A 15,773-nucleotide genomic window follows, 5' to 3' on the forward strand; every position below is an offset into this window, starting at 1 on the left:
AGCTATGGTGGAAGGGCAAAAGGGAGACGCCAATACATCAGAGAAACATTGGAGAATGTAATGCGCTAATTATACAGACGCCGATAGAGGCATAAAGCGAGAAGAAGGCAGCATATTGCCAGGCTAAACATATATAAGCTGTGTTAAACCAACTCATGGTGATTAGTTTGATTTTAGCTCGTTGTAAGTGAAGCGCAGTGTAAGGTTAGCATATTAAGGCCCGGTTTTTGAGTAGTTGATTAAGCTAAGCTTAAATTAAGTTTGCTTGAACTCTAATCAAATTGAAACGGCCTTTGAGGTATGCTTGTTTCGTGTGGCAACACTGGTTTTTTATTATCTAGATAATTCGTAGAGCCTCGTGCGATTTACAACCAGATTGACTGAATTTTGTGTGTGTTAATGCAGTCGGGTGGCTTCGTGACACACGTATTTGTCGTCGGCTACACGTTGATGAAAATCAAAAATTTTTGATTTTTTCATTTGACGCTAGCTTATTTGATAGTTGCGGGGTGTGATTGACAAAAAGCAGTGTTGTATTTAGTTTGTGTCGACATTCAAAATGAAGAAGTGCGCGGAAGAACAGCAATTCATATTAAAATTTATTGAAAATTATCAATGTTTACCAGCTTTATGGAATGTAAAGCTTTTATTATTATTTAATAAAACTTTTATTAATTTTTTTATTATTTAATAAAACTGCTGTAGTTGCAAGTAAAAAAGTCATCATCCGATGACGACATATTCACGACCGAACGCTACAGTTTCTTAATGTAAATGTTGGTTGATTGCTTTTTATTTGATAGTCGCGGGGCAAGCGTCAAATACCCGAAACGCACACATACAAAAATTCATTCAATCTGGTTGTAAATCGCAGGAGGCTCGTAGACACGACACCAACTGGATTTTGTTTACCCAACAAACATGGAAACACTTTCTCCAGCGAAATATATATCTAGTTCCTAACATCATTCTCCAATCACTACCAACCTTTGAGAAATTTTGTAAAATTAAGAGTTTTCGAGTTGATCTCCAACGTCAATAATATTTTCCAATTATTATCCAACTTTCGAAAGACTTTGGGAAATGTGCAGTTCTCAAATGAATATTCAACACATTTCTCCAGTTGATATCCTAGGCTGGATATCGAGTTGAGGTGGAGTTGAAAAATAATCTTCATGGTGGTACCACCAAAACCAACAGCTGTTTATTGTGAGAAATAAACACCTGGATGATAGGTGAAATGAAGCGTAATCAATCAAAAATAAATTATATATGTTTTATTTTATTTTCGCGAAAATACTGTAGTATGGAATTTTACATTCCAGTACGGTTAGAGAACCACAAGTTAGGAATTAAATTTTTGGAACTTAAGTAATAGCATTTTTTTGCTTTATAAAAAATTCCCCCTTTTACTATGATTCTCGAATTGAGCCACTGTTTCGAGACAACTCTTGAGATTTTAGAAGTATGTATACTTAGTTATCAACATGAACTCTAATAGTACTTAACCCCAAATGCTTGTTAGGTATATTCCACGCCATTTCGAACGAACGCAAATAACTGATAGGTTAACCAGAGTTTAAGCCTGCCAGATCAGCCGGTTAAGCTCAGCTTAAGCTTTAGTTAAAGTAGATTGAAAACCCGGGCCTAAGAGTGGTAAAGATAGCGAATAAAGTATGAGTGCATTTATTTGACAATTCACTGGTACGAACCGATAACAATCAAGCTAGATTTACCAAATTTTGTCACAGCACTAAAATATAAAGTTTATTAAGAGCAATAATGTTTCAGCACTGATTGAAGAATTTCCCAAACGTTTCCCTCCGTTTATTTGTGCATAAACCAGAGCTTTGTATTGGCTCAAATGTGTTTATAAAACTAAACAGCACTACATGCAATAGCAGAGCAAAATACGTTTTTCTAATCTCATGCATCTTTAATTGGGCATAGGAGGGCTGCAGCCCCATTTCTACTTGAAACGAAGTGGCACATGAAACGGAGTGTCTCATGATTTTACATTTGGGGCATATAGGCAGATATTTATGTACATATACATACTAATGTTATTGTGCATTTTCCTTTACCCCTCACTCTTTTGCTACAGCATCAATTGGCAAAGTGCGCCTCCAATCGACAGTCTAAATTAATTATGAAAATTGAATTTCCTTGGAAAATGGTATAAATTGCAAATTGACAAAGTTTTCATTGACTACGTATATATATACCCTATGGTTTGAATTGAAATGTTCTATTTAAAAAAAATGGTTTATGTACCAAATACTCGTGAAATTTGCCCTGCACATATTTGGACATACACCTCGCAAACATATTCTATAGATTAAGAAAGGTTGGCTCACAAATCGTGGTCGAAATTTGGAAGCCAATTCGCCTTTAATTTTCTCCGGAGAAATCGCACATTATTTACACAAAGGCTCGTTCCAAAACTCACCCAGCAAACTAGCAGTCGCCAGCAAAGTCGAGCTAAAATTCTTCTGTCCTAAATTTTGTCACCGAACTTTTCCAGTCAAAATCGTAATCTTACTTCCATTTGCTTACAAATTTTACCTGATTTCGATAGCAAATTTTTATCCGCTCAAAAGTTTGTCTTAAATTCGTCATCGAAATTCAGAACAGAATTTCCTAGCAGTTCAAAATTTGCCTTCGTTTTAGTGATCCCTTCCGCTCTTTAGTTCGCTTAGAAATTCAGCTGCTTATTCGGTTTTCTTCCGTCTGCCTTACTTTTTTTCTTCCCCTTCCACAGTAGTTATTCCGTAGGATTTAAATATGTAAGTTCTAGAAAGAAACTTCTCTTGCTCCACTTCTTTTCCACTGACAAGACGTTGGGCATGCGATTTGATATATTAGCTATGTTTTGTTTTACATGTATATGCATATGCACTTAAACTTTATAAGGACTGCTAAGTGTGTAACTCTCTCTAAACTTATGAAATTGTTGCTCAGAAAATTAGTAAAGCTAAATTACAGTATGCATTATACCCAGTTGCAGCTGAAATGTGTCTCTCAACTTTATTTCAACACTATTCTCCACTTCTATGACTGAAAAAGGTAAGAGAACACTATTCATCGCGACCGATTCAGCTATAGGTTTAACACTACGACCAACAGAGATGTGTGTCTCCGATATATATAACAAGCCGTTTTGAGGAGAGTTATTTATCACTGCCGCAAGTCTTCAATAATTTCCGCTAGATAGCTCTCCTAAACATTATATAAGTGATCATAAAGGGTTTTCACCCGCAAATGTAGATGTATATATATGTAAAAAAAACACGGCTAATGTTTCACAATTCTATTAGTGACGCATGGACCTTAATAGTCCAGTGTCTGGTGAGTATCGCAACTTAGCTGAGTGTATTCGTTTTATTCATCTTAAGAATGATTAGGTCACATTCGTTGTATACAACTGCAGTCGCTTCCACCTATTACACTGGTTTACAGCCAAAATACACCAGAGACGCCATTATGAAATTCCTATGTAAAATCACCCCCTGATTCCGAAAATCAAGGTTATTTTTAATTCTATGGTAACGTTTTTGGGTTATTTACGAATAACCGTTTTTTCAAAAAAAAATTGGGTCCACTTAATCATATATATTTCAAGAAAGAATTGAGTAATTCCAAAACGATTTGAAGCTTTTAAAAGGTAATAAAATTTTCTATAAACTATGAATACAACACTTTTTGGTAGGCCCTGCAGATTCAAAGATAACGAACAATCATTACGGATTTTTTCAATTTTTTTTGTAAAAATATAAAAAAATGTGTACTTTGCGAGGAAGGATCTCCAAAACTTTTTATTTTTTTGCAGAGTTTTTTTCTCTCTAAGCTCTGTTTTATTACAAAAAAATAAGCTTTTATTCAACAAATTTCAAAGGTTTTTTAAACAAACCACGAATAGCTGATATGCCGGAAGCACACGTTAATCCCGAGGTGCACATCTTAATCTCGACTTTCAAAATATTGACAAATTTAAAAAATGGGCCAGACACAATCAAGAAAGCCAAATACATATACTGCAATGGAAAAATTGAAGCAATTTTTTTTAAACAATATTAATATTTGATAGGGATTTTTGTGAGGATTTTCGTACGGATTTCGTCTTGTCAGAATTTGGTATTGGCGGAATTCGGTCATGTAATTCGGTATTCTGTATTGTTGGATTGTTTAAGTTCTGGTTAAGTCGAATCGATTTTTTTTCTGGAATGGTCACCAAGTTAGGGCTCCAAATACTAATGGGAAGATTGTGCTCATCACAGTTTTCTAATTTCACGCAAGGCATATATGGAATAATTATACCAATTCACTTAACTTTGTTTTTTTTATGTTTTGTGGAAGGAGGAAATGCTTTATGCACTGACCGGGATATTTAAGCCTCACTGCGAGACCCTCCAAGTGTAGGACTCCCTTATTCCGTGAAGGGCTACCCACTAAAACCTAACCTCCCACGGCCCGCGAAAATCCCCGTACCATGGACCGGGTTAAGCATTACCTCGGGTATGTTTGCGCGCTAGGTGAGCTCTATGGCTACCCTCACGCTAATGGGCTAGGCATCCGTCTTCGCGTTTACTGATAAGTATATGCCTCACATATGTGCTGACCGTATCCCATCTATCTCTTCGACAGGTCATGTTATTGATGACACTGCTCAGGGATAGGTCGCCAAGTACATCTTCTAACCTCCTTCGCCGATCGGAAAAGTGCCCGCTTTCGAAGAAGGTGTGGCGTATATCGTCTATTTTCTCACAGTACAGGCAGCTCGAGTTATCAACCTTGTCCATTATGTGCAGATATTTGTGGAAGTAACCGTGTCCGGTTAGAAACTGGGTCAGATAAAAGTCTACCTCTCCGTGTGGTCGCTTCAACCATGGATTTAGTTCAGGGATTAGTTCCCTAATCCACTTCCCTACGATGCTGTAGCTCCACTGTTCTTTCCAGCGTCGAATGGATTCTTCTCGCGCCTCCCTGGCAACAACAGCTCTACTCGCTTGCGATCCGTTGTCGTATATTGCTTTTCTTTCCCCAGCGAGAAGATATATCGGTATGGTTCCCGCAACGACCAGTACAGCTTCAGTCGAGACCGTGCGGTAAGCCGAAGCTATTCGCAGCGCCCTTCTGCGTTGGACCGAGGTGAGGGCGACTCGGTTCTTCCGGTATTTCATTGCGTTTGCCCAAATTTCTGCACCGTATAAGAGTATAGAATTCGAGGCTCATGCAAGCAGCTTCCTTGTGCATGGCTTTGGACCACTTCCTCTACGAAAAATCTTTTCCATCTACATATATGTATATTTTTTCTTTAGTTTTTGACCCACCCTAAAATGTACAGTTGCAAGCACGAAAATAGCAAAAATTTTTAGCAATTTTTATTTTCACCTTTTTTGTTTTGTTTATGTTTTTAATTTTTTTAAAAACTTATAAAGTGTGTAAGTGAAACAATGAAAACAAATGCCAAAATAGTTTTCGAAAATTCGAGAACATTTTACGAAAACTTCGATATTTTTAATAAGAGCGTTCTGAATTTTTAAGTATGCTGTTTTGTGGCTAAATCAATTTTAGTCTCACCAAATGCAAGTTATAGGTCTCTCAAAATTCGCGCTGATTTTGACAATTTTTATTCCGAAGGGTGTTTTATATTTTCTCCCATATCACCAATTTTTATATGAAAGAAAATCTTGAGAGACCTATAACTGAATTTTAAATTAAATGTATGCTACAAAACTGCATGATCAAACTAATTCAGAAAACTCTCGACATTTTTCGAATTTTTGAATTTTCTGAAAACATTTTTGAGTTTAATTTGCAAAGTCTTTCTCAAAAAATTAATACTGCCATTTTCGTCATCACAGCTGTATATACGTATTAAATATACTACACCACAAATATATTTTAGGCTTTTCGCTTTCTCTTCTTTTTCGTATGTCAACATTAAAAACGTCGTTAGATAGAAATTAGCCCATATAATAACTCTGGTAATCTGCCCAAGCAAGCTGTTGCTTCTTGAACGTCTATGATTTTATAAATATGTAAATATTTCTGTCATATTATCATTTCATACATGTAAATTGATATTAAAATCGACACGTGTTTCCTAACCTGAACCAAGATGTGCTAATAAGAAAAGATACAACATGTTGTTGCTAATGAATATTCAAATATCAATTAAGGATGGCAAATAAAAACAATAGCGTGAGAGTTTTTTATACCTTTCATGAACATGAAATGGTATATTAACTTTGGTCCGATGTTTGTAACGTTGAGAAATATAGAAGATAGACTCACTATTAAATATACCGAATTGATCAGGGCGACGAACTGAGTTGATATAGCCATGACCGTCCGTCTGTCTGTTTGAACGCAAACTAGTCCCTCAAATTTTGAGATCTCCCAATGAAATTTGGCACAAGGATGTATTTTTGTATTATATTAGACATTTGTCGGATCCGGTAGGATCGGACCACTATAACATATATCTCCCATACAAACGATTGTTCAGATAAGACGATTTTGGTCATTCCTGCCGCAATTTAAAAAGTATAAACGTGAAACTCGGTGATATATCTTCTAATATATCATAGAAGATATCCTGAAAAAGTCACTTTGATCGCAGCTATATGTATATAGTGTATACCTATCCCATAGAACCGATCGTTCAGATAGAAAGATTTTTGGCCATTTCTCCCTTAATTTAGAAAGTATAAACGTGAAACTCGGTGATATATCTTCTAATATATCATAGAAGATTTTCTGAAAAAATCACTTTGATCGGGGCTATATATAATATATATCCCATACATCCGATCGTTCAGATAGAAAGATTTTTGACAATTTCTCCCTTAATTTTCAAATATAAAAACGTTAAATTTGGTGATATTTATTCTAATTTACCATAGAAGATTTTATGAAAAAATCGTTTCTATCGGAGCTATATACATATAATATATATCCCATACAACCGATCGTTCAGATAGAAAGATTTTTTGCCATTTGTCCCTTAATTTCCAATATAAAAACGTTAAACTTGGTAATATTTATTCCAATATATCATAGAAGATTTTATGAAAAAATCATTTTGATCGGAGCTATATATAATATATATCCCATACAACCGATCGTTCAGATAGAAAGATTTTTAGCCATTTGTCCCTTAATTTCCAATATAAAAACGTTAAACTTGGTAATATTTATTCCAATATATCATAGAAGATTTTATGAAAAAATCATTTCGATCGGAGCTATATATAATATATATCCCATACAACCGATCGTTCAGATAGAAAGATTTTTAGCCATTTGTCCCTTAATTTCCAATATAAAAACGTTAAACTTGGTAATATTTATTCCAATATATCATAGAAGATTTTATGAAAAAATCATTTTGATCGGAGCTATATATAATATATATCCCATACAACCGATCGTTCAGATAGAAAGATTTTTGACAATTTCTCCCTTAATTTTCAAATATAAAAACGTTAAACTTTGTGATATTTATTCTAATATACCATAGAAGATTTCATGAAAAAATCATTTCGATCGGAGCTATATATAATATATATCCCATACAACCGATCGTTCAGATAGAAAGATTTTTAGCCATTTGTCTCTTAATTTCCAATATAAAAACGTTAAACTTGGTAATATTTATTCTAATATATCATAGAAGATTTCCTGAAAAATCACTTTGATCGGAGCTATATGTATATAGTATATAACTATCCCATACCGATCGTTCAGATAGAAAGATTTTTGGCCATTTCTCCCCTAGTTTCCAATATAAAAACGTGAAACTGTGATATATATTCTAATATATCATAGAAGATTTCCTGTAAAAATCATTTCGATCGGAGCTATATATAATATATATCCTATACAACCGATCATTCAGATAAGGGGGTTTTTTGCCATTTTTATTTTATATTTATCTTAAAAATCGTTTAGGTATGTACATCTGTTCACTATATATTTCTTATCTTATACATCCGATTATTTGGAGATTACGAACGGGATAAGATTATTGTTCAGCCCCATTCATGAAAGGTATGAATTCATTGGCAAAGCCGAAGACAGTATAGTCATTACTTGTTTTTATTTAATTCTAGACTAATTCATAAATAATGAGTGTATGTGATTATACAAAAAAAATATTGAAAATAACAATAATAAAATATAGATGTGTAATATAATGCTCAATAGGGCAATGTCTGTTGGTTGTAAAATTTTTAAAATTGAATATATGTATATGAATAAATAAGGGTAAATCAGTACTTTTTTACTGTCAATTGTGGTAGGCAATTCTGTTGAATAAAAAAGTATAGGTATTATGTATAATTATATACATATATATCAGGTGCTAATTAATATTATTGTAACGAATTTCAGGGAACTCCGCTTATTTGCAAACTTCTGCCTACGTTCGTATCGCTAAACTGTTGAGTAAAACACACCAATATTCTGTATTACAAAATGGTCTTTATTATACTGCTTTGAAAGTACTTCACAATTAAACTTCACTTCGCAACTGATAGCATGTTCAAAACAAACTGAATTCCTCATGCCACAGCTTCTGCTGCTTTTATACTCTTCGGTTTTCTCGTTCGCATACTTCTAGGCGTTTCTTCTTCTAGAATTTACTACTTAGTTACCAGCTATAAAATTACTAGCTATAAACTACATATGCCATATGCGCGTGCATATGTGAATAATACTTCCACCGATGATTGCATACTTGTGTATCTCTCCGCTGCGTGCATGTACATATGTGTATACATAATGATTGATTTGTTTATGTAAATACAAGTGACTGCTTATTATCGGCTTAGAGATGATAGTATCCCTTAGTGTTGCTAATATTCCTCACATTATTTACAATACAAGCAATGTAAACAAAAATAATTTTGAACTTCAATTGTTGCACGCTAAAATTTTTTATAATATACATATTGTAACAACTTTTAGGACACATTGACTATTCTACATCTTCTGTTATAGTTAGAGTCCCTGAACTGTCGATTAAATTACTCAAATACTCAGTATAGCAAAGCGTCTTTTATTGACCACACTACTTTGGTAGTAGTACTTCACAATCAAATTACTCGCGCACTCCACTTATAGCGTATTTAAATCAATTTTTTTGATTACTCCCCGGTTTAGGCTGCTTTTATACTCCCTCTTGCCTCGTTCAATTAGTTATCCTAGGGTCTAGACCATTGGTCACCAAAATTGGAACTCTCACTGTGTTGGTAGGAGTAAATTAAAGAAAATATTTTGCTAACATTAGACATGCAAAAGTGTCTCCCGATGCTCCTACTCTGCTTGTTCAGCGACTACTAAATGAAAAAGAATGATAGTATATGTGAACTTTTAACAAACAGCCTTCTCGAACAGTTCCCTATTATTTCTCATTTCTGTACTCATATTCACGTTTGTCTTCTTGTTATATTCGTGGATATGTGTGAGTAATGTCACGTTCGCTCTTAGTTGATCATTACATGATGTGTGATTATTTCTCTTTCTTCTTCGCTCTTACCTGAACACTACGGACTCATTCAGTCTATGGGAGGTCCTTATGGACCGGCCAGTTCAACCTCTCTCTCAGCTCATGGCGACATGATTGTGAAATATTCCTTCGCTCTTAGCTTGCCTTGCTGTTGTTGTACATTTATTTACTATCAGCATAGTGACGTATCGAACTAGTAATATTTTGTTAAACCCAGGTAAAATTTTCCACTGAGCGTAGCGATTATAATGAGGCTGGACTCACATGCAACATGTCACATCGTCAAAGGACAAGGACTGTCGAATCTCACGCCACCAAAAAGGATGTCTCTTGTAATCACACGCCTTAGCTAAACAGTCGATCAAGTAGTTGTGGCGCTTTTTAGCTCCACACATTTTGCCTTGCCGCATCTCCTACATAAAATTCTTGTACTCAAGTAATAATCTTTCCAAAATGGGAATTATTTTTCGCCAGACATTTTTTTCTGTGGCGATCAGCTTGATTACCATATCATAGAACAAGCGATGGAACACTCTTGAACATATCCCCCTTTTTTGAAGGTGTCAAAGGCTTTTTAAACTCCCATGGCACTTGCTGCCAAGTATAGAGCAAATAACTAACCAAGTATCCGCGACACTCCACCAATGGAAGATGGCCTAAGTACAGGGATTTAGTAAATAGGACGATTTCGTTTTGCTGGAATTTAAACCTAGTGGGCAGGATCTAAACCACCTGGCCACCTGGCCACCTTACCGAAGTGTTTTGGCAAAAGATAATTCATTGTGTCCTGAAATTAACCACTGCCGAGGAATTCCAAGTCGTCATAAAAAGTAAGCCATTCAGCAGCTTCTCACTCTTGTATTTGAGGCGGAGAAACAGAAAAAGAGTGACGGAACACCATCCTATGACATGCGCCACTCTTTGAACCTATCCTTTCTCACCGTTTACATGGGTATGAGAGTAATGAAGAGGCAATGAGATGCCAAAGGAGGGTGCAACTATTGAAGCATATTCGTTTGATGTCCCAATAAGGTAGGATTGGATAAAAAGAAGGCAAGGTTGGAAATGAGCCAAGTAAGAAAGGCGTGGACTAAAAGTGTCTAAGATCAGTGCAATTCATATGGCATTGCACTAAAAAATTAAAGTCTACGCTCATGATGGGTGACTGTCTTTTCGCCCGTAATAACACAATTTTTCCGATCTAAAGGCATTTATTAAGGTGGGTTCTAAACCTCTGAAAGTAAGACCTACATATGTCCCGGTTCTTAAAGGGGGATTTCAGTTTTGTCGAACAAACTTCTGGTAACACTATAAGCATACCTTTTCTGGGACAGAACCTCCATCTCCCACTCTACTGTGATAGTCATACGATTCGATTTTCAATCACCTTAGAGCTTTCTCGATAGTATGTTGCGGGGTCCAAACCTGGTCACGATCATTCCACCTTCATATTTCTAGATCGCTTAGGTGTTTCAAAGTTTTTAAGAGGAAGGAGGTCATACTGTGGCTGTGAAGTGCTTGAAAGTGAGATTAGAGTTCTTCCCTAACTTCGGAATGACAGGGAATAATCAAAAATGGGTCCTGCAGTCCTTATGAAGTCAACTGCCCCAATTTTTACTTAATCGCGTAAAGCAAGGAACGACAATTCGGCGTTCTTGTTGATTGGTCCCATAAAACATATTGCAGGCAAGCACGGAGTCACTAGTGAAAGTTCTTTGTAATAAACATATAAGCTCGTATATCATACTTATAAATAAGTAGCTAAAACAATATGCCATAGTAAGTAGTGCTGTGACAGCGGCAAACCTAAGCAGCTTTAGTCTATTAGCCACTTTCATTTTTGGCCAGCACTCAGCTGAACCCTCACTCTTTTGCTACTATCAAGTTAACTTAGCTTGTAAGATTTTTTTCTTCATACCTAGTTACGCATATATTTTACCGATTATTTTTTTTTGTATTTTCCCTCATTTTATACATATTCGCGACGATGTCTCAACCTTCTTTACACAAAAACCCTCTATCTTACGCATTCTTCTCTAATAACAATCATTCATCACCCACTTAACTTTTATTTTGATCCGCTTTGTGTGCCGTGTAGTCCGTCGGTTTTTTTTGTTACTTGCTTATAAGCTTTTCTTACACTTTTGGTTCATAAATAATTACATTTGAATTGTAATCGCATTTCTTAGCAAAATATTTTGCTCGCTAATCTAGTAACTTACTTTTATCAAGGGTTTGATTTAATTTCAAAACGTATTACAAAATATGTATTTTATGCGTAAATATGATTTGATTTATAAGCATGATGTGATATCATTAGCAATGGGGTGTTAAAAAGAAGAAATTTTAGAGAAGCAAAGGAAATGTTTTCCCTCTACCGTTTTTTTGGTAGCAAAATATTTCGCTCTCTGATCTAGTAATTTACTTTTATCAAGCGTTTGATTTAAATATGATTTGATTTATAAGCATGAAATTTTAGAAAAGCATAGGAAATGTTTTCCCTCTAACGTTTCTTTGCTGGAAAATATTTTGCTCGCTAATACATATAGTGATTTACTTTTATCAAACGTTTGATTTAATTTAAAACGACTTACGAAATATTTAATTTATGCGAATATATGATTTGATTTATGAGCATGATGTGATATCACTAGCAAAGGGGTGTTCACAAAAGAAGGAATTTTAGGAAAGCAAAATACATTTTTTCTCTCTATCGTTTCTTTGCTGGCAAAATATTTTGCTCGCTAATCTAGTAACTTACTTTTATCAAGAGTTGATTAAATTTCAAAACGACTTCCGACTTAGAATTAAAAAAAATGGGCGTGGCAGCATCTCTTATAAAAATATCTTTCCATCAGATTCCGGTGGTGATATCTTTATTGCGTATTAATTTTCATCGACAAAGTTCGGAGTCCACCTTTCCTATTCAAAGAGAAACAGCTCCAGGAGAAAGTTCGAAAATCGCTAGAGAACCACGCCCACTTTCAATATAAAAATACAAAAAATAGGTACACATATAACATGGTATCTCTTACGACTCATTAAGCTACAAAACGAAAGTTTTGCGTATACAATCTCCTAAGGACGGGTAAGAATACCTATTTATCAATTCTGGTAAATGGGTGTGGTCTTTACCTAACATATCGTTAACCTTAACCGAAAAAATCAGTACCGTCTACCGATTCGCGATCGAGATTTTGGACTGAAAATGAATGGAGCTGAACGGAAAGCTTAAGTTAGCTCGTTCTGTAATTGGAGATCAGAAACAAAAGTAAAATTCACTTTGGGAATTCCTTACGGTAGTTGCTAAAGCAACTAAACTCCACATTTCTGTCATGTCTCAATCGTCAATTGGCGATACCTCTTTTGGTAATGTTAACATGGTGAGCTGAGTAACTTTTCGCTTTCATTAAATGATGAACTCTATTACTTCTTAGTAGTTTATTCTTTCGCTCTATTTTAGCTAAATTTTTTTTTGAAAAAAAATCAATGTTGCAAACTTCCAATAGCTGAGAGGGTTCCTGGGCCAGTGAAAATAATTAATTTACGTAAGTATCTACCATCGTCGGCCTAATCTCAGAATGCACCAATGCACACGCGTTAAATCCACACTTGACCAGCGCCCATGCCTCGCTTACTTTGGTACCAAATGATGATGTGAGTGGACACACCATCACCTTGGCTAAGCCGGAGGCCCATGTAACTCCTGTTAAAATCTATGGGTCATGGCACTCAGCTGCAATGCTACTCCACACTCGCATTAAACAATTATTCCCCTTTTGGATTTCAATCGCAGCCATCACGATGCTACGGAAAGCTCTATCCCAAACAAGCAGAATCGGATCAAGCTGGTAGGGCTTAGCTGCTCCCTGTAGTACCAGTTAAAGTCTTTGGTCAGATTTTCGCAGGTGAAGCTACTTCCGGTTTAGTAGCGACCAACTCCGGACCGGCGGCCTAGAAAAATGAAGATAAAGATAAAACGGAGCATGAGGTGAGTTTAAATTGGTACCCAAACACAATTTGATCACCAATCAACCGACCGACTATACTTACATTGAACCCATTTACCCCAACAATTTAAATCCCGTATGTCCGAGTACTCCGTGTTGTGCATACAACCTAACTTCATAAAACTTCCTACACAAACATAACCCGTTTCGCTTAGAGCTCTCTTATACAAAAATTAATAAGGATAGCTATGACTAGTTACCAGAAACCCCAGACTTATATTAAATCTAAAGTCAGGGTTTCTTGGCACAAACGAAAATTCACGGATGTTTTGGAAGCTTCCTAGTCCAGAAACATCTCACAGCTGAGAGACTTTTAACAAATTCTTTCGGGAGCAATTTTATTAGCCTTCTGTAATCGGCAACTATGCATATCGTCTGCGAATATTGTTACACCATTAAGTAAGCTACATCTTGTGACTGTCATAACAAGAGTATTTGCTTAGCCTTTGAGTGTGACCTTTGGTCTGCTTTCTCTGAAGTTGGTATGTGGTGCGCTGCGATAGCTAGAAGTAAGGGTGAGCTACAAAATTGTAAATCAGCGGGCACCTGAGGTGAAAGTGATAAGCGAATAACCAGTGACCCTACATTTGTTCTCATGGATAATGCCCAATCAGAAATGTAACTGTCGTGAGCAGGTATGCTTAACTCTAAGCGAGAACTCTTGTTACCAAGCATTACACTTCGTAAAATTTGGTTTCGTAATTCTGCAATTTTTGTTCTTACCACAAAAAATGGTCCAGTACTAGAACCTGGCACTATCTCCACTTCGTCGGGAAAGATTTTTGGACCTTGGAACATTTGGGTACGTGCGGCAAAATTGTTAGTGCTTGTGAAATATATTCTGCTTCGAGTGGTTCCGGTTGGGGTAAAGAGCTTTTCATATATCAAAATAGTAGTAATGTACTGTATGTAGTAATACTGATTCTAATATGTAGTTCTGAAACTGGTTTTTCTGTACTTGGGTACATTTTCTTGATGGTCTTATAACATTTCTTAGTCCATTCCTAAAAAAATTTGAAGTCTTTATGTGGTTCCAAGTTCCTCAGCTCGTTTTAGAGTCTTTTGGAATCAAGTTTTAATACCTTAGATAGGTTTCTCGGACTACTTGGGATGGAGTTTTCATTTGATTTTCAATAATTTTCGCTTTCTGTAAGACTGCAGTCCGTCAAATCTATCAAATCAAATTGAACTTGAACAAAGCACAAACCCCATGTACGTCCACTCAACCTAACCTAACTTATTTTACACAAAATATACGTCTCTAAATAACCCGAACAATACCAATTTACTTATTTTCTCCCACAGTAACAAGCGGATAGCGCAATGCAATCGACTGATTCTGGAGATGGAGCAAAAAACTTCAGTCAGCACATCACCAGTCATTTGGCATCATCATCCGCAACGGGAGTAACAGCAGCAGCAACAAAAACAACAGCATTCAACGACGCAACAACATCATTCAGCACAACAACAACAACCCAACCCTCAACACACAGCAACAAAACATTCAATCAGCACGATACACCCAGCAAGAATCCATTCAAACAACAACTCAACAATCCAGCACAGTTGAACAACGAACAAAAACTAACACAACAACAACCGAAACAACAAAATGGCAACAACAAACTATACAACAACAGCACACAACATGCCAGCGAAGCAGGCGTTGGCATATTTGGCGTCGGTGGCGCAACAATACAACAACCACAACCAATACCGACACAAAACTCAACAACAGATCCGGCGGCTATCAAGACACCGGGACGCCATTATATGGCCCCACAACCGCCACCACCACCACCGGATCATTGTCGACAGGAGGATTATCGCGCCGCCGGAACGTGGGCAATATTCAAGAATTGGATGATCGGTTGGCGCGGCTCACGACAACTCGTCTTGATCATTGTGGCCATTGCGTTGTTATTGGATAATATGTTATTGACTACTGTGGGTGAGTTGAATTTAAAAAAATTGTTTATTACCACATTTACAAACATTTTTAATAGTCGCTTAGCTCTTTTATGGTTAATGACAATAAATTGTGTATTTTTATACTCAGTTGAGCAGAGCTCACAGAGTATATTAACTTTGATTGGATAACGGTTGGTTGTACAGGTATAAAAGAATCGAGATAGATATAGACTTCCATATATCAAAATCATCAGTATTGAAAAAAAAAAATTGATTGAGCCATGTCCGTCCGTCTGTCCGTTAACACGATAACTTGAGTAAGTTTTGAGGTATCT

At 36.0% G+C, this 15,773-nt stretch overlaps 1 protein-coding gene across 11 annotated transcripts in view; it reads left to right on the forward strand.

The window, feature by feature from the left end:
• Vmat (Vesicular monoamine transporter) overlaps positions 1-15,773 on the forward strand; it is a 283,110-nt gene that overhangs the window by 211,525 nt on the left and 55,812 nt on the right. For 10 of the 11 annotated variants that reach the window (XM_067771420.1, XM_067771419.1, XM_067771417.1 and 7 more), the window contains one exon: positions 14,830-15,478. In XM_067771420.1, coding sequence (XP_067627521.1) covers positions 14,848-15,478 — 631 coding nt within the window. In that variant the 5' untranslated portion in view covers positions 14,830-14,847. Of the gene's footprint in view, positions 1-275; positions 299-14,829; positions 15,479-15,773 lie in introns of those variants that run through there. The other variant, XM_067771421.1, reaches the window with a different exon arrangement.

This window comes from Eurosta solidaginis, chromosome 3 (assembly GCF_040869045.1).
Source record: "Eurosta solidaginis isolate ZX-2024a chromosome 3, ASM4086904v1, whole genome shotgun sequence".
NCBI lineage: Eukaryota > Metazoa > Arthropoda > Insecta > Diptera > Tephritidae > Eurosta > Eurosta solidaginis.